The sequence below is a fragment of the Salmo salar genome, chromosome 02 (genome assembly GCF_965601325.2).
Source record: "Salmo salar chromosome 02, fSalSal1, whole genome shotgun sequence".
NCBI classification, from domain to species: Eukaryota; Metazoa; Chordata; class Actinopteri; order Salmoniformes; family Salmonidae; genus Salmo; species Salmo salar.
Genome location: NC_138292.1, coordinates 54,344,788 through 54,370,201, shown reverse-complemented (window position 1 = coordinate 54,370,201; position 25,414 = coordinate 54,344,788). Strand labels below are relative to the sequence as shown.

The 25,414-nt window shown below is 42.7% G+C and overlaps 1 protein-coding gene across 1 annotated transcript in view; it reads left to right on the top strand.

The window, feature by feature from the left end:
* Positions 1 to 23,942, top strand: part of LOC106585713 (cytoplasmic phosphatidylinositol transfer protein 1) — a 77,160-nt gene extending 53,218 nt beyond the window's left edge. The window contains exons 2-9 of the mRNA XM_014172239.3: positions 3,362 to 3,510; positions 6,092 to 6,180; positions 6,764 to 6,771; positions 9,088 to 9,159; positions 12,283 to 12,381; positions 16,087 to 16,242; positions 16,370 to 16,433; positions 18,420 to 23,942. Coding sequence (XP_014027714.3) covers positions 3,362 to 3,510; positions 6,092 to 6,180; positions 6,764 to 6,771; positions 9,088 to 9,159; positions 12,283 to 12,381; positions 16,087 to 16,242; positions 16,370 to 16,433; positions 18,420 to 18,778 — 996 coding nt within the window. The 3' untranslated portion in view covers positions 18,779 to 23,942. The remainder of the gene's footprint in view (positions 1 to 3,361; positions 3,511 to 6,091; positions 6,181 to 6,763; positions 6,772 to 9,087; positions 9,160 to 12,282; positions 12,382 to 16,086; positions 16,243 to 16,369; positions 16,434 to 18,419) is intronic.
* The last annotated feature ends 1,472 nt before the right edge of the window (positions 23,943 to 25,414 follow it).

Here is a 25,414-nt window from a genome sequence, read left to right as displayed (position 1 = left end):
TCAGTCACCCAAACTCCTGTAGGTCTAAGCCCCTTAGATTGCAATATATACTAAGCTTACATATGGAATTGTTTTAAGATTATCATCAAATGAATAATTTATCCATTTGATTTTGAATTTTAAGGCCCCTGTAGGTATAAAAAAAATATATATATTTTGAAAAAAATGATTTGATGGAACATTGAATTTGCCCTTTACTACTATAGCCCATAGAAGCGCATTGAATATAGCACACTTTTGTACATGGCAAAAACGGACAATCCAAAAATAAATCATAAGGAATAAGGTTTTGAAGTGTCTGTCCTATATTGTAGAGATATAAGAGAACTCAGGGATTGTATTACATTTTTTACCCATGTTTGGGCACGTTATTTGTGGCACATTTTACCCCCTATTCACTTTTTGCCGTTTTTACAGCCCGGTAATGGGTTACCTTCAGAGGACTCCCATGATGCTTGTGTGCGTCGTAAAGCAGAACAACCGACACATTCATGTTCGTGAGAGTCTCCCCTTTCGATGGTGGTGACTACTACTAGTTTGTAGCTCACACGGTTTGCGTTTTGCAGCCAAATACGTGATGATTTTCTTGTCCGCGTCCTTTCATGTGTAGAAAAAGACCGCTTTCACAAGCTCCACGTTATGGAATAAATTCAAACTTTATATCGGCAGAAAGAGGGGATTGAGCTCAATCCACTCATTAAGATGGACATCCTCTCCGAGGATTCTCTGTGTTCCTGTTAGACATCTAGCTAGGACTGCTTTCCTGCCCCCCACCCCCCAAAAGGATACTCCTGGCCCTGGGTGATGACATTGCAGTGTCCCCCATCCACCCTGTCTGTGACATGTCTCACCCACGCGGGCGACACCGGTCTTAATAATTGATTGCGTCTCGGGCTGCAATGTGCAGCAATGTGCTACTGTAGGTGGTTCCTGAGTGCACTTTTGTGCTGAGGCATCCATTTCTGACACAAGCTCACTCTCCATAGCCCCTGGGAGACCTTGGGTTCCGACTGGTGAGGAATGGAGTGAGTCATTCCAGTGCAGTTTCCAATTTTTGTAAGGTTAAAGGAGAAACCAGCTGACCATGGAGGTCACGGAATGGAGGGTGGGAAGTGGTTGTAGTTTAAGGAGCTGGACAAAGTGGCCTCTACTGCAGTGTGACAAACTTTCAGATTGCTATTGGGCTGTGTGTGTGTGTGTGTGTGTGTGTGTGTGTGTGTGTGTGTGTGTGTGTGTGTGCTGCCTATGCATCCTGAAAACTGTGACACTCGAGGGACCCTTGGTCAATCCTTCAGTTTCTTCTGAAGTCACTTAACATCTTACACACCAAGGCTGATGGATAGGTTACAAACCTCAACCCCCCCCCCCCCCCTCTTCCACTGCACTCCCCTTCTCTTCCCCTCTTCCTCCTCTCCTCTTCTCCAAAGCTTTACTTAGCAGCAGCCTGGCAGGTCATGCGTGGAGGATGAGTGGAGAGAGGGATGCGGTAGAGGAGTGACTCAGCAGGGGATGAGTGGAGGGCTTCACTTGTTCTCAGCTGGCCACAGATAAGAGTATTAGCGTCATTCAGTATCATCTCAGCATGTCCTCTACCTCTCGCCCTCTTTTTCTCGTGCTACCGCTCTCCAGCTTCTCCCTCGCTCTCCTGAATAATGTCCTCTTATCTCTCTTTCCCTCCATTTATCATCCTCTCTCTCTTTGCCAATCCTGGTTCTTCATTCATCCTCTCTCTGCCTATCCTGGTTCTTCATTCATCCTCTCTCTCTGCCTATCCTGGTTCTTCATTCATCCTCTCTCTCTGCCTATCCTGGTTCTTCATTCATCCTCTCTGTCTCTGCCTATCCTGGTTCTTCATTCATCCTCTCTCTCTGCCTATCCTGGTTCTTCGTTCATCCTCTCTCTCTGCCTATCCTGGTTCTTCGTTCATCCTCTCTCTCTGCCTATCCTGGTTCTTCGTTCATCCCCTCTCGCTGCCTATCCTGGTTCTTCGTTCATCCCCTCTCGCTGCCTATCCTGGTTCTTCGTTCATCCCCTCTCGCTGCCTATCCTGGTTCTTCGTTCATCCCCTCTCGCTGCCTATCCTGGTTCTTCGTTCATCCCCTCTCGCTGCCTATCCTGGTTCTCCATTCATCCTCTCTCTCTGCCGGCTCTTTTTCTCAATCCTCTTCCCCTCTTTATCTTTCCCCTTTGTCTTTTTAATACATTCCCTCTTCTCCCAACCTCTCTGCCCCCTCTCTTTCCCTCTGTATCTTTCCACTCCTTTCCCAGCCCCACCCTCCCCTCCCTCTCTCGCTCGCTGTCCTTTCTCTCTCTCTCTCTCTCTCTCCCTACCCCCTCACCTCTCTTTCCATCCTTTGTCTCTTGCTCTGGGACAGCAGCTTAACTCTGATCAAAAGCCAGTCTTTGTGGATTAACCTTGAATTATTAAAGCCCCAATAGATTGGTCAGGAAGTCTCAGAAGCACTTCACTGGTGGTCTTTCTAGTAGTCTTCAAAGGAAAGGGCAAGAGCCCTGAAAACAATGACTTCAAAATGTTGATGGTGACATCCTGATAGATTTAATTTCACCCATCTCAAACTCAACTGTTTAATAAAGCATTTGTGACAGATAAAGCTCACAAAAAAGAATCTGTCATTTATCTGGTGTTGACGTGTCATAGGAGGTGATTATATCTGTGTCGTTGTCGGTTGAACTCTTTTTATTTTTTTATTTTATATTATATTATACCAACTTAACAGAGCTTGAATACTTAACAAACAAAAAAAAAAGGGCAAATATTGTACAATCCAGGTTTGTAAAGCTCTCACAGCTTTACAAACACAGCTGTAATTGCTGCCAAAGGTGATTCTCACATGTGTTGACTCGGGGTTGAATACTTATCTAAAAAAAAATATTAAATAAGAAAATATTTCACATTTATTTAACCAGATAAAGCAAAGCAGTGCGACACAAACAACAACACAGAGTTACACATGGGATAAGCAAACGTACAGTAAATAACACAATAGAAAAATAAAAAAGGAATCAAGTGTTTATTGACTTTTTGTTGTTGTTGACATTACACAATATTTTGTGTAGAACCTTTGACAAAGAAATGACAATTAAATCCATCTTAATCCCACTTTGCAACACAACGAAATGTGGAAAAAGTCCAGGGGTGTGAATACTTTCTGAAGTCACTGTATAAGAATTCATATGTGTTCTTCCTATTCACGCTTGTTAATGTTCATATCATGGTCGGGTCCACCTCTCTGTTTCCTCCGTTACAGGACTAGATCAGCTGTATTCAATGAATTTGTTAAACTGAACGTGTTCATGTTGCGGTCGTACCCTAAACATGGTCTCCCTCTGTTCTCTCCAGTACAGGATTGGTCAGCTATATATGATCAGCAAACACAGCCATGAGCAGAGTGACCGCGGTGAGGGGGTGGAGGTGGTCCAGAATGAACCGTTTGAGGACCCCGCCCACGGTCAGGGCCAGTTCACTGAGAAACGTGTCTACCTCAACAGGTGAGTGACCTTCATCCACCCATGTTGAAGGTGCAATCTGAGATCTATGGTCAATGGTTGTACACCATAACAAGATGCGGGGCTGCTGTTCTGCTGATTTATCTATAGGTTTAGGGCACTATGTAGGGAATAGGGTGCCATTTGGAACGCTGACAGTGTTGTTCCTCACACACTCGAGGCTTCGCATGGCAGACTGCTGCTGTCGCGTTGCCCCGAGTTACTTAGCCCTCACAGCTGTGCAACACCCAATACTCCCCCTTCAGGTGTGTGTGTGTGTGTGTGTGTGTGTGTGTGTGTGTGTGTGTGTGTGTGTGTGTGTGTGTGTGTGTGTGTGCGTGCAACCTCTCCCAGCGCATCGCTGAGCATCCAAGGACAGAAACTTCCTAAGTCGGCAAGATCTACGGATAGAGAGAGGGACAGAGAGAGCTAGATTTCATCACAAATACATGTGTCAGCGGTCGGGATGCCCGGGACCTAAAGGTGCTGAGTCAACAGGGTCTGCCCTGCTGTACCGCTCATCCTAGAGAGCGAGAGAGAGGGGGAAGGAGGGGAACAAAGGGACACAGAGGAGAGAGAGGGGGAAGGAGGGGAACAGAAAGACACACAGGAGAGAGCGAATGGGAAGGAGGCAAGAGAGACATGCATTTTCAGAAGGAGACATATTTTAACATTATCAAAAAACCTGCTGCAGGCTCTTCAAAACGACACATCTTGGAATCTGTCATGGGATACATAATGTATTGTTTGAATAAGGACTGGCTATAGACTACTACAGTATTACTATCATAACAATTGTCACTACCCAACTCCCAGTAGGAAAACCGTCACTATTCAGTATTGTAAGAGAAGATGTGAACACATGAAGTACTGTCTTAATGGTGACACAGTTCATCAGAGGACACAGTATGACGATGAGGGAATTATGTAGTGAGGTTGAGCAACAGCAGGGACACTGTGTGTGTGTGTGTGTGTGTGTGTGGGGGGGGGGGGGGGGGCGCATATGGTAACTCGCCACTCATTGTGCAACCACAGCTGCAGTTACCTAAGCCCCTACCACCTCTTAAACACACTCCCCGCTGCTCTAGTTCTTGACAGCAGATGGGTGCCTTTCAGCCGTGTGTGTGTGTCCATGTTGACTACTACAAGTGCAACCTCTCCATAAACATCCATCTCAGGCTTAGTGAACCAGGTGTCTGCCTTATGTAAGGAGGGAGGGAGAGAGAGGAGAACGTGGGAGGGAGGGACTACTCCAAGACACACTGAATCCGCCAGCTCTTCTCAACCTTCTGTGCAAACCAAGGCCTTTCTGTCGTGAAAACATAAATGTCATGGAAAATAATTGAAGATGAGAAGAACATTCTAAATGTAATAGAAGACATTTAGTTTAGGGCCAGTTATGTCTCATGCATCACAACAGGACACATATGATTAATAGAAATCCATTGGCCCTAATATTCCAAAGCAAGCAGGAAATTGAAGCCAGTGGGCATTGCGTCATGGTCCCCAGCACTCAATCACCTTTCTGATTCGCTAGATTATTGTTCTGGCATGAATAGCTTGAATCACCTCTTAACTTAAACATAAATTAGGAATTCATTATTTCAATGGTCTTCATTACACATTGACTCGGATAGTTAATTTTGTGATGGAATGAAGTGAGTGGGTCTACTTTGCGGACACACACACATACACACACTTTCAGAACTTAAGCGCAAATGACTGGTTTCCCTGCCAGAGTCTTTAAATACTGTAAGGAATGGGTGGGATGTGGGGATAGAGAAACCTTACCACCGCTTTTAGAGCTTGGCGGGCACAGTGTGAAGTGCCAATGTGTGGACGGGCATGATGGATTGTTTTAAAAGAAGAATGAGAGACGTTGAGCAGACGGAGTGACAGTCATTTGCTTTTGGGGGACAGGCTGTGAATAGTTGGCCTGTCAACATTTCTTTGGCTTATCATTTTCTTTGTATATCAGCTGTCACCACTCGCTCAGTCATGCATTTAGCAACGTGTGATCAAAGAAAATTGAATTTCTAAAGCTTTTATTAGAGATTGGAGGCTTACATGCGCATGCGCGCACACACACACACACACACACACACACACACACACAAATCTCTATTCCCCAACGCGGACACACACACCTTTTATATGCCACTGTTACACTCACTAGAGCCTTTGAGTGAATGTCTCCTTCAGCTTTCTCTGCCAAGGCTTGTGTGTTTCGGTGCACCTGCATGTAAAAGAGAGCTCAACCTCTCCCACAAAACCTTGCCGTTGTAATAAAAAACCCAACCCCATCGAGGCAGTGTTGTGAGGCTATAGACGGCTCTGGTAAGTGTTGCTCTCTCTTGTCATCTTTTTCAATGTTCTTAGTTTCATTTTCAAGCTTCTTTTTTAACTGCCTTCAATGGCCGGGGCTTTTTAACACGCCCACTCACCTTGAGAAACAAACAAACAAGGAAGGAAGGAAGAAAAACCACTCAAACTTTACAAAAGATGTCTGATTAATTGACACCATCATGATGGATCTCTTTCTTCTCCTCTCTTTTCATTTCTTTCTTTCTTTCTTTTTTTACAGTAAATTGCCCAGCTGGGCTCGAGCAGTGGTGCCCAACATCTTCTACGTAACAGAGAAGGCCTGGAACTACTACCCCTATACCATCACAGGTGAACGCACGCTCACACCGACGTCTTATTGTAGAACCAGAATCCATTCATACCATGCACCACTAATGCTTGTGTTAGGTCAGAAAGGAACTCTGACCACATATCGACCGTAACCCGAGCGGAAATGCACCAGGCCAACCTCAACCTAATCTAGTTACTGTGACACTGAGCTCATAGCATGGCCAGGCTAGCTTAGTCACGTTATACTGTGTGCACACAGCTGACCCCCCCCCCCCCAAAAAAAACGTTCTATTAACGTTGCGAGAACATTCTGGCAACGTTTCTGTCTGGTTCCCATTTGGTTTTGAAATAACATATGTCAGACTATTATTCTCGTAATGTTATTACAACGTCGGGTCAACATCATTTCCCAGAAAAGTTTCTTCAGAAGACAATGGAAAATGTTCAGCGGCATTCCGGATGTTTGAGCTGGGTTGTTTCTTGTGTCGCGTTGTGCTCCTTGGCATTGTATCACATCGTAACCTGTCTGCGTTGCTACTGTGTTGTTGCGTCATTGAAGCCCTAACTGTGGTGTGTTTTCTCCCCTCGGCTCCCACGCGTCCCTCTGCGCCTGCCTCTCTAGAGTACACAGTAAGTATCTCTTCCTTTTATTGATCACAGAGCTGTGAAGAGAGCCACCGCAGTTCAGTAGTGCGCGGGGTGTCCGGACACATTCAATGCAGCAACATGGAAGGACCAGGAAAGAACGCCACATCTCTCTCTTACCATTTTCTTCACCTTCACTGGTTGTTTTAACTAGACGTTACATATGGAGTCAGTGTTTTGGGATATGTGTATATAGAAGGCTTGGGTTGTGTGGTTTTAATGCATATTTATTGTGTTATTTTGGATTTGTATAAAATGTATGTGGCTTTGTTAGGATGACACTTTCCCCTATTGAGACATTAAGTATGGCTATCCATAGCAACAGCTTAGTGCACTGTGTTCACGCTTGTGCATTTCCGTGTGTGTCTTCTGAATTACAGCTCTCTTCATGGTGATGAATGTATGTCTGTAGCTAGGCATGTGCTCTCCAGAGATAAAGACACATCCATACCCTCGTTTCACTCACGAGAAGCATCATACATTTTTACTGCCCTGAGGATTCAGTTGCCCTTAAGGTATCAAATGATGTCCATTTACTTGCTGCCATAGCCAGAGCTTTCTTAAATACGTTTCTCTAGAGCTTTCTTAAATACGTTTCTCTAGAGCTTTCTTAAATACGTTTCTCTAGAGCTTTCTTAAATACGTTTCTCTAGAGCTTTCTTAAATACGTTTCTCTAGAGCTTTCTTAAATACGTTTCTCTAGAGCTTTCTTAAATACGTTTCTCTAGAGCTTTCTTAAATGCGTTTCTCTAGAGCTTTCTTAAATACGTTTCATCTAGAGCTTTCTTAAATGCGTTTCTCTAGAGCTTTCTTAAATACGTTTCATCTAGAGCTTTCTTAAATGCGTTTCTCTAGAGCTTTCTTAAATGCGTTTCTCTAGAGCTTTCTTAAATACGTTTCATCTAGAGCTTTCTTAAATGCGTTTCATCCAGAGCTTTCTTAAATACGTTTCATCCAGAGCTTTCTTAAATACTATTTACTTGGTATTAAATGCCTTTAAAGCTGCAATATGTCACTTTTTGGGCGACACGACCAAATTCACATAGAAATGTGAGTTATAGATCTGTCACATTCATTGAAAGCAAGTCTAAGTAGCGGTGCTTGTTTTGTCACACAAACTGAAATTAGGCTAACTATTGGAATTTTAGCAACCAGGAAATGGTGGAGTGATTTCTGCGTACTGCATCTTTAAGTAACATATTTTCACATGTCCATATCTTTTTGAGGTTTAGGTTTCCACTATTTGTGTGGGGTGGGTTTGCTATTGATGTTGATTCCAAAAGGTCCTTGGTTAAGTGATTTTAGTACATGACTCTATACAACTATTAGCTGTTATAGATGCTTATAGCAAGTCTTATGTGATCGAAGGCATCATAATAACTGATGCAAACAGTATGAAAACAAATACAAACACACCTTATGGAACAGGGGGGACTGTGAAGCAACACAAACATAGGCACAGACACATGCATACACACACATGATAACGCACTATACACACACGTACACATGGATTTTGTGTTGCAGATATGTGGTAGTGGAGTATGGGCCTGAGGGCACGCACTTAGTGTGTTGTGAATTCTCTAATGATTGTATTGTAATGTTTTAATATTGTATAACTGCCTTAATTTTGCTGTAACCCAGGAAGGGCAGCTAATGGGGATCCATAATACATACAAATAATGCTTTATACACTGGTAGTTCACAGAAGGTGTTAACAACCAACATCCGTCTCAACCCATTATAAAACATTACTGTAGCAGTGTTTGTTGTCTGAAAAGGGTTTAAGATTGATGACAGTCTTGGAAACCTGCTGCTGCCACCTGTTACATACTGTCTGAAACTTCTAAAGCCTTTGAGCTGTGGCATTTTCAAATTCTCAGAAAGTGATAAATGCCACCACAATGAGTCATATGGCTTAATATAGAGAGGAGGAGAGCAGCAGCGAGAAGAGGATGGAGGGGAAAGGGGGATGAAGGGGAGACATGGCTTTGACAGTGACAGAGCCCATTTCAGGCGCAATAAAAGGCTGTGTGTGAGTCATGGGGGGGGGGGGGGGGGGGTACATGCACACCACACACAGACCACTCAGACACGAGCATACTCCCATACATTCATTTTCCCTTTTCTGAACAAATAACCTAACACATCAGTTGGTGGGGATATTGGTACAGGAAGTCTGGAGACTAAATGTCTCTGACACACAAACCATTATAAAACTAAACACCAATTTCAGGTGAAAGATGTTGTTTTTCCACCATTTTCAAATATCTCTCCTGAGACATGGTTTTTGTTTTGCAGTGTTCTTTCTTGCCCAAGTTCTCCATTCACATAGAGACGAAATACGAGGACAACAAAGGCAGCAATGACAACGTGAGTAAAGACCGTGTGTGTGTGTTGCTCTGAGGCCTTCAGTATGATAAAGTAATTCCATAATAGGGGCCTTATGGCCCCTCGGTGTCTGCCAAGTGCAGTGCTGCTAATTGAAGAGGCCATTTCATTTATACTCTGGCCTTCTCTCTACCAATTCACAAACTCGTTTCTCTACAGAATAATATCTCTACTATTATGTTAGCATAATAGTATGTTAGGATGGTGTGTGTGTGTGTGTGTGTGTGTAAGGAGTTGTCAGTCTTGATCTTAGAAAAATCCACTCTCTCTTAATGTCGTAAGAGAGAGTAGACGGGCATCAACCTGTCTGGTCATTTATTGTGTGTGTGAGACCCACTTCCATGGCCAGACAATGTTAGTGAAAGCCCTGCAGATGTCAAAAGAGAGGATGCTATATCAGACGAGGGGTGCTCAGACAAGAGAGGGATGCTATATCAGACGCAGGGGTGCTCAGACGAGCAGAGAGGATGCTATATCAGACGAGCAGGGGTGCTAACAGACGAGCAGAGGGATGCTATATCAGACGATGTCAAAAGAGAGGATGCTATATCAGACGATGTCAAAAGAGAGGATGCTATATCAGACGATGTCAAAAGAGAGGATGCTATATCAGACAATGTAAAAAGAGAGGATGCTATATCAGACTGAATGTAAAAGGCAGACACTCTGGTCTCTACATCTGTAATCTGACCCCAGCCTACCTCTCTTCTAACAACTGCTGGCCAGTGTCTCTGTGCATGTGCACACACACACACACACACACACACACACACACACACACACACACACACACACACACACACACACACACACACGGAGTCATATCACACACACGCACATATCAAGTACACATTTGGTGTCGCGTACAGACACACAGATGCAGACACGCATATGTGTTGGCACGCACAAGTTCCACTAAAAAGCTCCCATGTGATTCTTTCCACGGACAATGCGGCTTCAGGGCTGACCAGCACAAGCTCTGCATCTTTTACAACCCTGTATAATCTGGTCCAAATTTCAGTCTTCTCTGCCAAGATAGTGTACGTTGTGAAATAATATGCAGCCCTGTGTTTCTGTGCTCACGGTGTTATGAAAGATAATGTCAGGCTGTAAAAACCTGTTTTCACGCTCACAGTCCTATTTCCTGACAGAGAAGAGGTTCAATGTCTGTTTGGATTTCATTTGTGTTTGTACATCCATACGTGTGTGAATGAAGTGTGTCTGTGTGAATCCGTGTGAATGACAGTGTGTGAATGAAGTAGTGTGTGTGTGAGCAGACTGCATATTCTGTCTGAATGAATGGAGGGTGTGGTTAGAGGATGTGATTGACAATTCCACAGTTGTATCAGGTAGCAGACCGTGACAGGGCAGGGCTGCTGTTAGGTTTGGAGAAGAGCCACTGCTTAAATACTGTTCCTCATGGTTCATGGTTGTCTGTCTGTCTGTCTCCTTGAGACTTCACCAATATAGTTTCTTTCTCTCCCTCTTACTTGCTCGCTTTCATTCATTCTTGCACGCTCTCTTTCTTCCCTCCGTCTCCCTTGTCCTTTCTCCCTCTCTTTCTTCTCCCCTCTTCCTAACGTTCCTACTCTCCCCCCTCATTATTTATTACACGTTCTCCTTCTCACACTCGCCCTCTCTCATTCTCTCTCCTCTTCTCTCTCTCTCTCCCCTCATTATTGCACTTTCTTCCTCTTTCTACTCTGTCTTCTTTGTCCCTTGGCTGCACTTATCCATGATGGCATGTCACCCCCAATGCGGCATCTTGTGGCAGAAGGGCCTCTTGGAGGGAGAAAGGGAGAGAGGTGAGAAAGGGAGAGAGGTGAGAGAGGGAGATGGAGGGGTGAGGAAGTCAAAGAGAGGATAAGGAAGGAAGAGATAAGGATAGAAGAGGGAGAGAAGAAAGGAAGATGAGAGTGACAAAGAGAACAGAGATGGACAAGAAGATGGAAAGAAGAGAAAGACGACAGAAGATATAGTGAAAGGGAGAGCAAATGTGCATGTCCACATCTCTCTGTCTGTAAGCACTGAACCTGAGGATGTCAACCTCCCACCTCCTGACATTCAGCACAGCACTACAGCTTCACACCTGCTATAAGTCACAGAGGGCAACCAGGCAGTGGTCAGAGTCCACACCTCAGTCCACAGTATCTATTCGAGAAACGTGTGTCTGGCCCCGAGGGGAGGAGAGGGGGGGGGGGGGGGGGGGGGGTGGCACACTTTACCAACCCATAGGGCATCTTGAAGTTTTGGCATTGGAGACTAGTCCAAATATAGCACACGAGCTGAACCAAAAGAATCTACTGATCATATTGCTTCCAAATATGATATTTAATTTACGTTAAGTCAAACATCATTTTACAGTTTTCTTTATGTAGTTATTATACCTCAATAAATAAGGTACAAATGTATTATAAATGTGGCACCATCACAGCCACGTTCTTCTCGCTGGACTACTATTCATAATCATATTTGGCAGCAAGGCATACAATATTCAAGATGTAAACAGAGAGTGGCTAATGCTATTGGTGTCTGTTTGCTCTGTGGCTATATATGAGGTCTGTCTGTCTGTTGTGTGAATGGGAGATAATGGCAGTGAGAATACTGTACAGTGGACGTCAATCAACACAAGCTTAGAGCTCTCCCTTCTGGCTGCGTTGCACAATGACGTGTCCCTTCAGTAGCCTAGTGGAGCAGCAAAGTCTAAGGTAAAGTGGTCCGTAATCAAAGGTCTAAGGTCAGGGCCTGTATGTATCAAGCGTCTCAGAGAAAGAGTGCTGATCTAGGATCAGGTCCCCCCCTGTCCATGTAATCTTATTCATAATGATCTAAAAGGCTAAACTGTTCCTGGATCAGCACTCTTACTATGAGATGCTTAGTGAATATGGGCAATGATAAATCAAATATCTGACCCTGTGGATATTCTGACCACTCTGGCTGAAATAGAATGGACAATGACTAGCTTCCATCAAATAACAAACAGGGGATCGAATGATAACACGAAGATTTGGGATCGAATGATAACACAAAGATTTGGGAGGCACAATCAATATCAGTGAGCTGTGTAGTTTTGTGAAGAGGATATTGTTTTTTGTCTGTTTTCAGATCTTCTCAGACAGTGAAAATAAAGACCAGGAAAGGGAAGTGTGTTTTGTGGATATCGCCTACGACGAGATCCCTGAGAGATACTATAAAGAGTCTGAGGTGAGTCTGTGTGTGTGTATATGTGTGTGTGGTTTCATTAGAGGTAATTGCATCGATTACATTGCATTCCACGAGGAAACTGCGTGGCAGGCTGACCACGTGTTACGCGAGTGCAGCAAGGAGCCACGGTAAGTTGCTAGCTAGCATTAAACTTAACTTTTTATTTAAAAAAACAATCAATCTTCACATAATCACTAGTTAACTACACATGGTTGATGATATTACTAGGTTAACAAGCTTGTCCAGCGTTGCATATAATCAATGCGGTGCCTGTTAATATATCATTAAATCACAGCCTACTTCGCCAAACGGGTGATGTTTTAACAAAAGCACATTTGTGAAGAAAGCACAATCATAGCACGAATGTACAGTCGGAAGTTTTACATACACCTTAGTCAAATACATTTAAACTCAGTTTTTCACAATTCCTGACATTTAATCCTAGTAAAGTCCCGTGTGGCTCAGTTGGTAGAGCATGGTGTTTGCAACGCCAGGTTTGTGGGTTCGATTCCCACGGGGGACCAGTACGGGAAGAAAAAAAAAATGTATGAAATGTATGCATTCACTACTGTAAGTCGCTCTGGATAAGAGCGTCTGCTAAATGACTAAAATGTAAAATGTAAACATTCCCTGTCTTAGGTCAGGTAGGATCACCACTTTATTTTAAGAATGTGAAATGTCAGAATAATAGTAGAGAGAATTATTTCTTTCAGCTTTTATTTCTTTCATCACATTCCCAGTGTGTCAGAAGTTTACATACACTCAATTAGTATTTGGTAGCATTGCCTTTTAATTGTTTAACTTGAGTCAAATGTTTTGGATAGCCCTCCACAAGCTTCCCACAATAAGTTGGGTGAATTTTGGCCCATTCCTCCTGACAGAGCTGGTGTAACTGAGTCAGGTTTGTAGGCCTCCTTGCTCACACACACTTTTTCAGTTCATCCCACAAATGTTCTATAGGACTGAGGTCAGGGCTTTGTGATGGCCTCTCCAATACCTTGACTTTGTTGTCCTTAAGACATTTTGCCACAACTTTGGAAGTATACTTGGGGTCATTGTCCATTTGGAAGACCCATTTGTGACTAAGCTATAACTTCCTGACTGATGTCTTGAGATGTTGCTTCAATATATCCACATACTTTTCCCTCCTCATAATGCCATCATTTTGTGAAGTGCACCAGTCCCTCCTGCAGCAAAGACCCCCACAAGATGATGCTGCCATCCCCATGCTTCACGGTTGGGATGGTGTTCTTCCGCTTGCAAGCGTCTCCCTTTTTCCTCCAAACATAACGATGGTCATTATGGCCAAACAGTTCTATTTTTGTTTCATCAGACCAGATGACATTTCTCCAAAAAGTACGATCTTTGTCCCCATGTGCAGTTGCAAACCATAGTCTGGCTTTTTTATGGCGGTTTTGGAGCAGTGGCTTCTTCCTTGCTGAGCGGCCTTTCAGGTTATGTCGATATAGGACTCGTTTTACTGTGGATATAAATACTTTTGTACCGGTTTCCTCCAGCATCTTCACAAGGTCCTTTGCTGTTGTTCTGGGATTGATTTGCACTTTTCGCACCAAAGTATGTTCATCTCTAGGAGACAGAACGCGTCTCCTTCCTGAGCAGTATGACGGCTGCGTGGTCCCATGGTGTTCATACTTGTGTACTATTGTTTGTACAGATGAACGTGGTACCTTCAGCCGTTTGGAAATTGCTTCCAAGAATGAACCAGACTTGTGGAGGTCTAAAAAAAAAAAAATCTGAGGTCTTGGCTAATTTCTTTTGATTTTCCCATGATGTCAAGCAAAGAGGCACTGAGTTTGAAGGTAGGCCTTGAAATACATCCACAGGTACACTTCCAATTGACTCAAATTATGTCAATTAGCCTATCAGAAGCTTCTAAAGCCATGACATCATTTTCTGGAATTTTCTAAGCTTTTTAAAGGCACAGTGTATGTAAACTTCTGACCCACTGGAATTCTGATACAGTGAAATAATCTCTGTAAACAATTGTTGGGGAAATGATTTGTGTCATGCACAAAGTAGATGTCCTAACCGACTTGCCATAACTGTAGTTTGTTAACTTGAAATTTGTGGAGTGGTTGAAAAACAAGTTTTAATGACTCCAACTTAAGTGGATGTAAACTCCCGACTTCAACTGTACCTAACCATAACCATAGACATCAATGCCTTTCTTAAAATCAATACACAGAAGTATATTTTCTTTAAACCTGCATATTTAGTTTAAAAGAAATTCATGTTAGCAGGCAATATTAACTACGGAAATTGTGTCACTTCTCTTGTGTTTATTGCACGCAGAGTCAGGGTATATGCAACAGTTTGGGCCGCCTGGCTCGTTGCAACTAATTTGCCACAATTTTACATAATTTTGACATAAGGTCAAGAAGGTTGTGCAATGTAACAGCAATATTTAGACTTAGGGTTGCCAGCCGTTCGATAAAATACGGAACGGTTCCGTATTTCACTGAAAGAATAAACGTTTTGTTTTCAAAATTTCCAGATTTGACCATATTAATGACCAAAGGCTCGTATTTCTGTGTTTATTATATTATATTTAAGTCTATGATTTGATATTTGATAGAGCAGTCTGACTGAGCGGTGGTAGGCAGCAGCAGGCTCGTAAACATTCATTCAAACTTTACTGCCTTTGCCAGCAACTCTTAGCAATGCTTGCTTCACAGCGCTGTTTATGACTTCAAGCCTATCAACTCCTGATATTAGGCTGGAAATACTAAAGTGCCTATTAGAACATCCAATAGTCAAAGGTATATGAAATACAAATGGTATAGAGAAATAGTTGACGCGTCATAATTCCTATAATAACTACAACCTAAAACTTCTTAACTGGGAATATTGAAAACTCCTGTTAAAAGGAACCACCAGCTTTCATATGTTCCCATGTTCTGAGCAAGGAACTTAAATGTTAGCTTTTTTACATGGCACATATTGCACTTTTATTTTCTTCTCCAACACTGTGTTTTTGCATTATTTAAACCAAATTGAGTGTTTCATTATTTATTTGAGACTAAATAGATTTTATTTATGTATTATATTAAGGTAAAATAAGTGTTCATTCAGTATTGTTGTAATTGTCTTTATTACAAATATATATTTAATCGTTATCGGCTTTTTTTGGTCCTCCGACAATTGTTATTGGTATTGAAAAATCATAATCGGTCGACCTATAATTGGTTTTGCCCTAAGCATCCTAGTCTTCCAAATATCCCAAACTATTTTATTGGTTTGGAATTTGATTCAAATAAGTTTAAATTTAGTTATATTCCTGAATTGAATTTGTAGTGCAGGTAAACCCACGATACACTCCGCAATTCAGTTCTGACCAGATAATGCTAAGCTAACTCTAGCATCACCTTCTAATTCTCTCCCCACACCTCTTCCATATCTAATTTTCAGTGTTATAAATTAGCATGTTAGCATATAGCATCTGTGTAAGTATAGTTATACTGTTGAATATAGTAGATGCAGTACGCGGTGGTTGAATGATACATTTCCTCACCCTGAGATTTAGGGAAAAATATCTGGAGGGAAGGATTCCTATTTAACTTTAGCTTTCTATTTGTAGCTCCCATAATGCATTTCTCTCAGGGCGCAGAGGTTTGGATTAATTACTGAGATCTACTTTTGTGTGTGCGTGTGCGTACATTCATGTGTGTGTGTCCACACCAACAGGACCTGCGGTACTTCAAGTCAGAGAAGACATCGAGGGGCATGCTGCAGGAGGGCTGGAGGGACACCCAGGAGCCCATCATGTGCTCCTACAAGCTGGTCACAGTCAAGTTTGAGGTGTGGGGCCTGCAGACGCGCGTGGAGCAGTTTGTACACAAGGTCAGAAGTCACTCACACACACACACACACATAGCAGCCACTTACTCCACAGATAGTGCTGGTTAATTTTTGTAGAACTGCTCTGAGATCAGTGTTCTCTGACCCCCTCTATTGTCTCTCTCTATAGGTGGTGCGTGATGTGCTGCTCCTAGGCCACAGGCAGGCTTTTGCCTGGGTGGATGAGTGGATCGGTAGGTCGACAAGCACTGCTCAATTGGTCCTCTAACTAATCACTGGGTAGTGTTCAGTAGGGCAAATATTATTTTTTTTGTGTTGAAGGTTAAAATGAATGAGTGCTACTTATTGGACAAGACTAGGAAGTCCCTTCCAGTTTTTATTCTGTGCCTAATGAACATGGCCCAAGTTAAACACTGGGACCTATGAAGTCTCCTTAGAATGTCATCAATAAGATTGTACTCCTTTTGGGAGCTACGTGGTTACTGTTGATGCCGTCTTGAATCGACTGTCTGTATCATTGTGTGTTATAGAACTAAATAAGCCATGTGAAACCCTAAACACCATCCAATTCCCCATCACTGCATCTAACCCTGATCCATCTTATGTGCTGGCTGACCTCTCTGACATCAATAACCCAACTTAGAACACATACCCTAGAGGGCAGATTCAAAGCCCAGTCCTGGACTGAGACCAAGCTCAATGGCATAATCTGTGTCTGGGAAAATCGCTCCCTAGAAGTACTGTCATGTCCAGGGTTGATCTGTGTTCACTAACTCACTACATCTGTCATACACAGACAACACCTGGACTGCAGTTCCTTCCATGTTTGTCTGGAAAACCAATTCCTGCAATTCTGTATTGGCGTTCAATCAAACAATATCCCTCCTTGTACACTGATCTGTTTCTTCTTGCGTCCAAAATATTTTTCATTCTTGTTGGCATCTAAGCTTGTACGATGTCTATAGTGAACACAAATGGCTGAATTTGCTACAATTTCCTCAAGAGAATAGCAATTGCTGAACGTATTAGGCGATATTACACAGAAGATATTGCACTCGTTGAATCATGACAGTTGTGTGTATGTCGTTCGTGACTGCATGGCAATGAGAACAGCAGCAGCAGTAGCAGTAATACTAGCAGGACTCTTATTAGCGCTCAGCTTTTTCCATGGCTGCAGGGTAAGTCCATAACAAGCCATTACTGCTGTAATGGGACACCACTACTCACTCTCTCCCTTCTCCTCTATCTCTGGGGGGGGGGGGGGGGGAATAACTTTCCCTCCTATGCACTATTTGGATGATTTCCCCCTCACCCAAATCCTCCTGACGTATTTGGGATGACCTTGCCTAGGACTGTTCTTTGGGAATGTATTTTTTCCGGTGATGTTCCCAACCCTTCACGTCTGACTCTGAGGGTTCTGGATCATTTACTCTCCCTCTCCTTTCCCTTCTCCCTCTATCCCTCCCTTTCTTCCTCTTCATCTTCATAATCCGGCTTTGGCCTGACTAGCTTTCTCCTCAAACCAACTCTTTTCGGTCGTGGGAAGCTAGCTCTGCCCTCTCCACCTCCTATTGATTGTGCTTGAACTTCGACCTTTTGGCCCCTCCCAAAAGCACTAATCACTACCCAGCGCTCTCTACTCACACACGGCGTGCCCCTCCTCACTTAACCCCTCCTCTACCTTCGTCTTGAGCGTCCTAACGTGACGACGCCAACATCTCGACCTCCTTCCTCCCCTCTTTGCAGATATGAACTTGGATGACGTGCGGGAATACGAGAAAAGTATGCAGGAACAAACTAACATTAAAGTTTGCCATGAGCAGCGAGAGCGTTCCACAAACTCCCCATCACTGGATGACATAGAGATTCATGACAAAGTCAGCGTATGTGTCGTTTCATTTCCTCTTATTCTGTTTCATTGACGTGTTCTGTTCGTGTTGACGTAACTCAGGAGGTAACCAATCACTCTGTTTCTATACAAAACGTTTTTTTTTTTAAATAAGTGGTTCTTACGAGCTTTATAGTTCTTTCTATATCGGGAAAACATGAAGTAAAAAATATTCACAACTTGAGGAAAATGTAAAATGACTTTTGATTTGAAAATGTTTGGTCATTTTGATTATGACATAACTAGTAGTATGATGGCAGACTAAGATTAGAAAGAAGTGTTAGAATGCTTTGGAGTGCTGTCTCCCCCCTCATTCTCTCTCTCCGTGCAGACATGACGATGGATGAGGTGAGAGAGTACGAGCGCACCATCCAGGAAGCCACCAACGAGAAGATTGGGATTTTCCCCCCATCGATCTCCATCAGCCAGATGCCCCTGTCCTCCTGCACCCTCTCCGGCCCCGCCAGCGCCCCCACCACCCCCCTCTGCACTGACGCGCCCGAGTTCCTCTCCGTCCCCAAGGACAGAGCCCGCAAGAAGTCCGCCCCTGAGACCCTCACCCTGCCCGACGCCGCTGCCCAGAACCAGAGTGGAGTCCCCCAGGGCTCTATGCTGGTGCCGCTTCCAAATCAAAATCACTCCCCCTGGCCCTCCTCTGACGCTGACCAGGCTGAGTTAGGGGGGGAATAGGAGGGACGAGATGTTCTTTTCCCCCATATGCCCTGCCACCTCACTGTCTTAGTAGCCCAGCAAGACTAGCCTCTACACCCCAGTGCCCAGTCCTCCAGGCCCAACTAACCATATCCCAGAGGTGAGTGCTTCTTACACATATCTCCAGAGGTCAAAGGTCTAACCACCAGTTTCCAATCTCCTACATCCTCAACAGAAGTCTGTTTTGTCAGCCTTCAATGGATGGCTTCCTCTTCCTGATATCTAGCCAATCAGCTGTCTGATCTACTGTAACAACCACCCAAGCTGTCCATCAAGAGAACATATCCACAAGGGGTTTTGTGTGCTGTCCTCAATTAGCGATCCCTGTGTTCGTCATTAAATATGTTATTGACAAAATGCCAGATGGATTCTCTTTTTTTTTTTTTATATATATCAGGTCAGCTGATAAACCTTATGTAATGTAAATGTAGTTGCCATAACATGAAATTAGAGAGACAATGATATTAATGTTTTGTTCACTTGAGTGAATGAACATCTTTCCATAGAATTCTCAGCCTACAAATATCAAAATATAATTTTGACCTTGAAATAATTAAACTTTGAAATTAACAAAATGGAAGTAGAAGTACTGTAGTATAGTTAGTTTTATAACTACATTGACTCACTAAAAAGACACCACCTTTCACCTGGATGGAGGAGAGACCATTCAAAACTGAACCCAGATCTGTGTGTGTTCATGTCTCTCCACTCCACACTCCAATTGAAACAGATGGAAGGTCAATACAACCACAGAAAGAGATCCCGTCTCAGGTCTCCAGAGCTCTGCTTCAGCCCTCTTTAGGAAGAGCAGGGAACGTAACCGTTCTCTCCCTTTTTTTATACCTGCATCTATACTCGCCTGTCTACTTAACTAACCATTGGAACGTTTACGCAACATTAGATAAGCCATGATAAAATGCATATTGGGCATAAAGTTTGACATTGGAGAGTGATGCAGTCAGTTTAATCAAATTGGTATAGCAACAGAACAGATATGACTAGGAAAAATGCCATTTGGGGATATGCTGTAAATTTACAGTTTTAGACGGAAGTTTACGTACACCTTAGCCAAATACATTTAAACTCAGTTTTTCACACAATTCCTGACATTTTAATCCTAGTAAAAATTCCCTGCTTTAGGTCAGTTAGGATCACCACTTTATTTTAAGAATGTGAAATGTCAGAATAATAGTAGAGAGAATTATTTATTTCAGCTTTTATTTCTTTCATCACATTCCCAGTGTGTCAGAAGTTTACATACACTCAATTAGTATTTGGTAGCATTGCCTTTAAATTGTTTAACTTTGGTCAAACGTTTCGGGTAGCCTTCCACAAGCTTCCCACAATAAGTTGGGTGAATTTTGGCCCATTCCTCCTGACAGAGCTGGTGTAACTGAGTCAGGTTTGTAGGCCTCCTTGCTCACACACGCTTTTTCAGTTCTTCCCACAAATTTTCTATAGGATTGAGGTCAGGGCTTTGTGATGGCTACTCCAATACCTTGACTTTGTTGTCCTGAAGCCATTTGGCCACAACTTTGGAAGTATGCTTGGGGTCATTGTCCATTTGGAAGACCCATTTGCGACCAAGCTATAACTTCCTGACTGATGTCTTGAGATGTTGCTTCAATATATCCACATAATTTTCCTGCCTCATGATGCCATCTGTTTTGTGAAGTGCACCAGTCCGTCCTGCAGCGGCCTTTCAGGTTATGTTGATATGGGACTTGTTTTACTGTGGATATAGATACTTTTGTACCCGTTTCCTCTAGCATCTTCACAAGGTCCTTTGCTGTTGTTCTGGGAATGATTTGCACTTTTCGCACCAAAGTACGTTCATCTCTAGGAGACAGAACGCATCTCCTTCCTGAGCGGTATGATGGCTGCGTGGTCCCATGGTGTTTATATTGTTTGTACAGATGAACGTGGTACCTTCAGGCAGTTGGAAATTGCTCCCAAGGATGAACCAGACTTGTTGAGGTCTACAAAAAACATTTCTAAGGTCTTGGCTAGTTTCTTTTGATTTTCCCATGATGTCAAGCAAGGAGGCAGTGAGTTTGATGGTAGGGCTTGAAATACATCCACCGGTACACCTCCAATTGACTCAAATTATGTCAATAAGCCTATCAGAAGCTTCTAAAGCCATGACATCATTTTCTGGAATTTTCCAAGCTGTTTAAAAAGGCACAGTCAACTTAGTGTATGTAAACTTCTGACCCACTGGAATTGTGATACAGTGAATTAAGTCAAATAATCTGTCTGTAAACAATTGTTGTAAAAATAACTTGTGTCATGCACAAAGTAGATGCCCTAACTGACTTGCCAAAACTATAGTTTGTTAACAAGAAATTTGTGGAGTGGTTGAAAAACAAGTTTTAATGATTCCAACCTAAGTGTATGTAAATTTCAACTGTAAGTGAACATTGAGCACAGTGGAGTTGATAAGAAATTCCATGCTTGCGCAGGGCACTTGCTTCAACCTGGCCTTATTGTATGTACTTGATTATCTTTGCATTGTGTGCATTGTGTTTTTAGGAATGCCGATAATGTTGCTTGCCAATGTTGGTACTGTACCAGTTTTGGTGGGCTCAAAGTTTTTTTTTTCCTGCACTAGCCTCATCACAGTGCGTCATCAGAAACTTTTGGGGGGGGGGGGGGAGAGAAACATTGAGGACAGAAGGTTTCTCTTTATGTAATGCCCTAGCTACTATTTTATACAATCACATAGATGCATAAAGGGGTCTCATATGCCGCATGAAATGTTCACAAACATGTATACATATGTAAAGTATATGTGTATATAAATTGCAGGATATGTTGTTGATGCGAAATTGTGGAGAAAGCAAATGTGACGTTGTCCTAGGCTCTGTAGTGTAATCATTGTATAGTAAAGCAGAGTTTTAGCAGAGACTGAAACTGAGCATGTTCTGAGAATACAACTCTCTTCTCAGTGCCTCTGCATGCAAAAGTCTATATTGTCTCGTCTGTATACAAAATCCAAAACATTTCAATAAAGAAAAAACATCCCAATTTATTGTAATGTTAAAGGGAAATTCCACCACTTTTCAACCTCATTTTTGTTATCTCCAGCACAGTACCAGTGTCAACACGTGAAAATGGTGCATTTCTACGTTTTGTAGAAAAATATATAAAGTTACAAAGTTCTACCCGATGACGTCAACCATTTTAAAAACTATGATTTTCAAACACTGACATTCGCGGTGACGTGCAGCAAGAAAATATCCTCCCTCTGGCTAGAAACTAGTTGCAGGTTTGGAAAATCAGTTTTTCTTACTTTTAATCCTACCTTGTGATGTCACAGAGAAGCATTTTTTTTTAGGACCTTTCTTCTTATCTTTGCAACCACAGATCATAGAAACATGCCTTTTTCACATATCTAGACACCGGTATGGTGCTGGAGATAATGAGTATGAGTTTGAAAAATGACGGATTTGTCCTTTTAAGCCTACTATTCAATTTATTGCAATTTCAAAACATTGATTTGAAATACAGCTTCATGTTAGTTATTTTCATCAAAATGTTCAAGATATAGAGAGAAATAGCTGTAGTTTGTAGTACCTGTTGACCATTGTTTTGTCCTAAAGACGTCACATTACATTACATATGTGGGCATTCGCATTTTGTGATGAGAGAATGAAATTAGCCGTTAACAAATATACTGACTGTTATATCTCTGTTTTAGGGTTTTGTTGGACCAAAGTTATACAAGCCTACTTGTTGGTCAGATATAGACCACTCTACAGTGTCTAAGCCCAAAATGTCTCCTCTTTACACAAGACGCTCACTATCATTCTAAACTACTTGTCTTTGCTGTTAAATTTCCTGTGGGATACATGTGTTAAATGATATTGACTATCAGGAATAAAAAAAGATCCAGGGATATGTTTGAGTGCCAGTAAGCTAATGCCTATATCAAAACCAATGCAAAATGAGAAGTATATTATTATTTTCAGAGTTAAGGTCTAGGTTTTTTAAATAGTGAACTCTTTCATTTTCAGTTGCATGCTCCACAGAGACTTTTTGAGTGAGATTATGTGGAGCATGGAGCGTATGTGGAGCATGGAGCGTATGTGGAGCATGGAGCGTATGTGGAGCATGGAGCGTATGTGGAGCATGGAGCGTATGTGGAGCGTATGTGGAGCATGGAGCGTATGTGGAGCATGGAACGTATGTGGAGCATGGAACAGAAAATGGAAGAGTTTACTATTTATAAAACCTAGACCTTCACTCTGGAAAAATAACCAACTCTTGATAATGTACTTGTCATTTTGCATTCGTTTTGAGAGTACAAAAGTCTGGTTTGAATCTATAACATTTTAAGGTGCAATGTCCCATTGTTAGTATTCTTTATCAAGCTGTTGAAAAATCCACAGGAGAAAAGACCATTGTAGCTACATGCTGTACATTACAACCCTATGAGCAAAATACATTTAAAAAATGTCCTTTTTGGTTGAAAGGACATTGAAAATACATATTTTTCAACATATTGTGCTCACTGTGAAAAGATTTACTTTGAATTTGCAACCTCCCCATTGTAGTGTGCATCATCAACGTTAAGGTTGCTTTTGGTGATCCTACAGCTCTTTGAGGTAATGACACATTATCTATAAAAACAATATTTGAATCAATATTTTTTTTCTTTTTATCGGGGTGACTGTGTTTACTTTTTGAATTTATACAATGCATCTTGACTCGGAGGTTGGTTTTCTGTTATAATTTTCACAACTGCTGTAGTTTGATTTTGTGGTTTGCTGTATTTCAAATGGCATCTGTTCATTCTAAGGAAAGGACCAAGCTTTCGTTGTGTCCCTCCTGATGCGGCTTGCTAGGCTGTCGCGCTGTCTCCCTAGCTCTGGTCCAGGTTGTCACTGCTGCTTCCTGACACTGAGCCTCCTGAGCAGGACAAGCGTTAGCAATCCACACTAACACCCTGGACCAGAGCTACTCTCTCCCTATCTGAAGTGCCATCCTTGTTCGGCTACTGGAAGTCGCTCTGGGTTCTTCCACTGATTTATAATTGTTATATTTTTACTGCCCTCCTTGAAGTATATTTGGTTCTCCGTTGTAATTATTGTTTCACTTTTTTCTTAATTCTTGTAGTAAATAAAGTTTACTTGCTACTACACTTTGCCATTGTCGGTTGTCAGGTGTGTGTGTGTGTGTGTGTGTGTGTGCAGCACGCAGGGTTGGCGGGTGATTGCATGGGGGTTTGTGTGTGAGAGAGTGAAAGATAAAGAGCAAGGGGAATGAACATTTTGATATATACATTTCAAGACCAAAAGTATGTGGACACCTGCTCGTTGAACATCTCATTCCAAAATCTTGGGCATTAATATGGAGTTTGTCCCCCCCTTTGCTGCTATAACAGCCTCCACTCTTCTGGGAAGGCTTTCCAATAGATGTTGGAACATTGCTGTGGGGACTTGCTTCCATTCAGCCACAAGCGCATTAGTCAGGTCGAGCACTGATGTTGGGTGACTAGGCCTGGCTCGCAGTCGGCATTCCAATTGAGCCCAAAGGTGTTATATGAGGTTGAGGTCAGGGCTCTGTGCAGGCCAGTCAAGTTCTTCCACACCGGTCTCGACAAACTATTTCTGTATGGACCTCACTTTGTGTACAGGGGCATTGTCAGGCTGAAACAGGAAAGGGCCTTCCCCAAATTGTTGCCACAAATTTGGAAGCACAGAATTGTCTAGAATGTCATTGTATGCTGTAGCATTAAGATTTCCCTTCACTGGAACTAAGGGGCCTAGCCCGAACCATGAAAACAGCCCCAGACCATTATTCCTCCTCCACCAAACTTTACAGTTGGCACTGTGCATTGGGGCAGGTAGCGTTTTCCTGGCATCCACCAAACCCAGATTTGTCTGTCGGACTGCCAGATGGTGAAGCGTGATTCATCACTCCAGAGACAGGTTTCCGCTGCTCCAGAGTCCAATGACGGCGAGCTTTACACCACTCCAGCCGACGCTTGGCATTGCGCATGGTAATCTTAGGCTTGTGTGTGGTTGCTCTGCCATGGAAACCCGTTTAATGAAGTTTCTGATGAACAGTTCTTGTGCTGACATTGCTTCCAGAGGAAATTTGAAAATAAAATCAAGTTTTATTAGTCACATGTGCCGAATTCAACAGGTGTAGACCTTACAGTGAAATGCTTACTTATGAGCCCATAACCAACAATGCAGTTTTTAAAAAAGTAATTAAAGGGCAGCAGTAAAATAACAATAGCGAGACTATATACAGGGGGGTACCGGTACAGAGTCAATGTGCGGGGGCACTGTTTAGTTGAGGTAATATGTACATGTAGGTAGAGTTATGAAAGTGACTTTGCATAGGTGATAACAACAGAGAGTAGCAGCGGTGTAAAAGAGGGAGGGGGGGCCATTTGATTAGGTGTTCCTGAGTCTTATGGCTTGGGTGTAGAAGCTGTTTCGAAGCCTCTTGGACCTAGACTTGGCGCTCCGGTACTCAGTCGTGAGTGTTGCAAACAAGGACAGACAATTTTTATGCGCTAAGTGCTTCGTCACTCTGCTGTCCCGTTCTGTGAGCTTGTGTGGTCTACCACTTCGCGGCTGAGCCGTTGTTGCTCCTAGACAT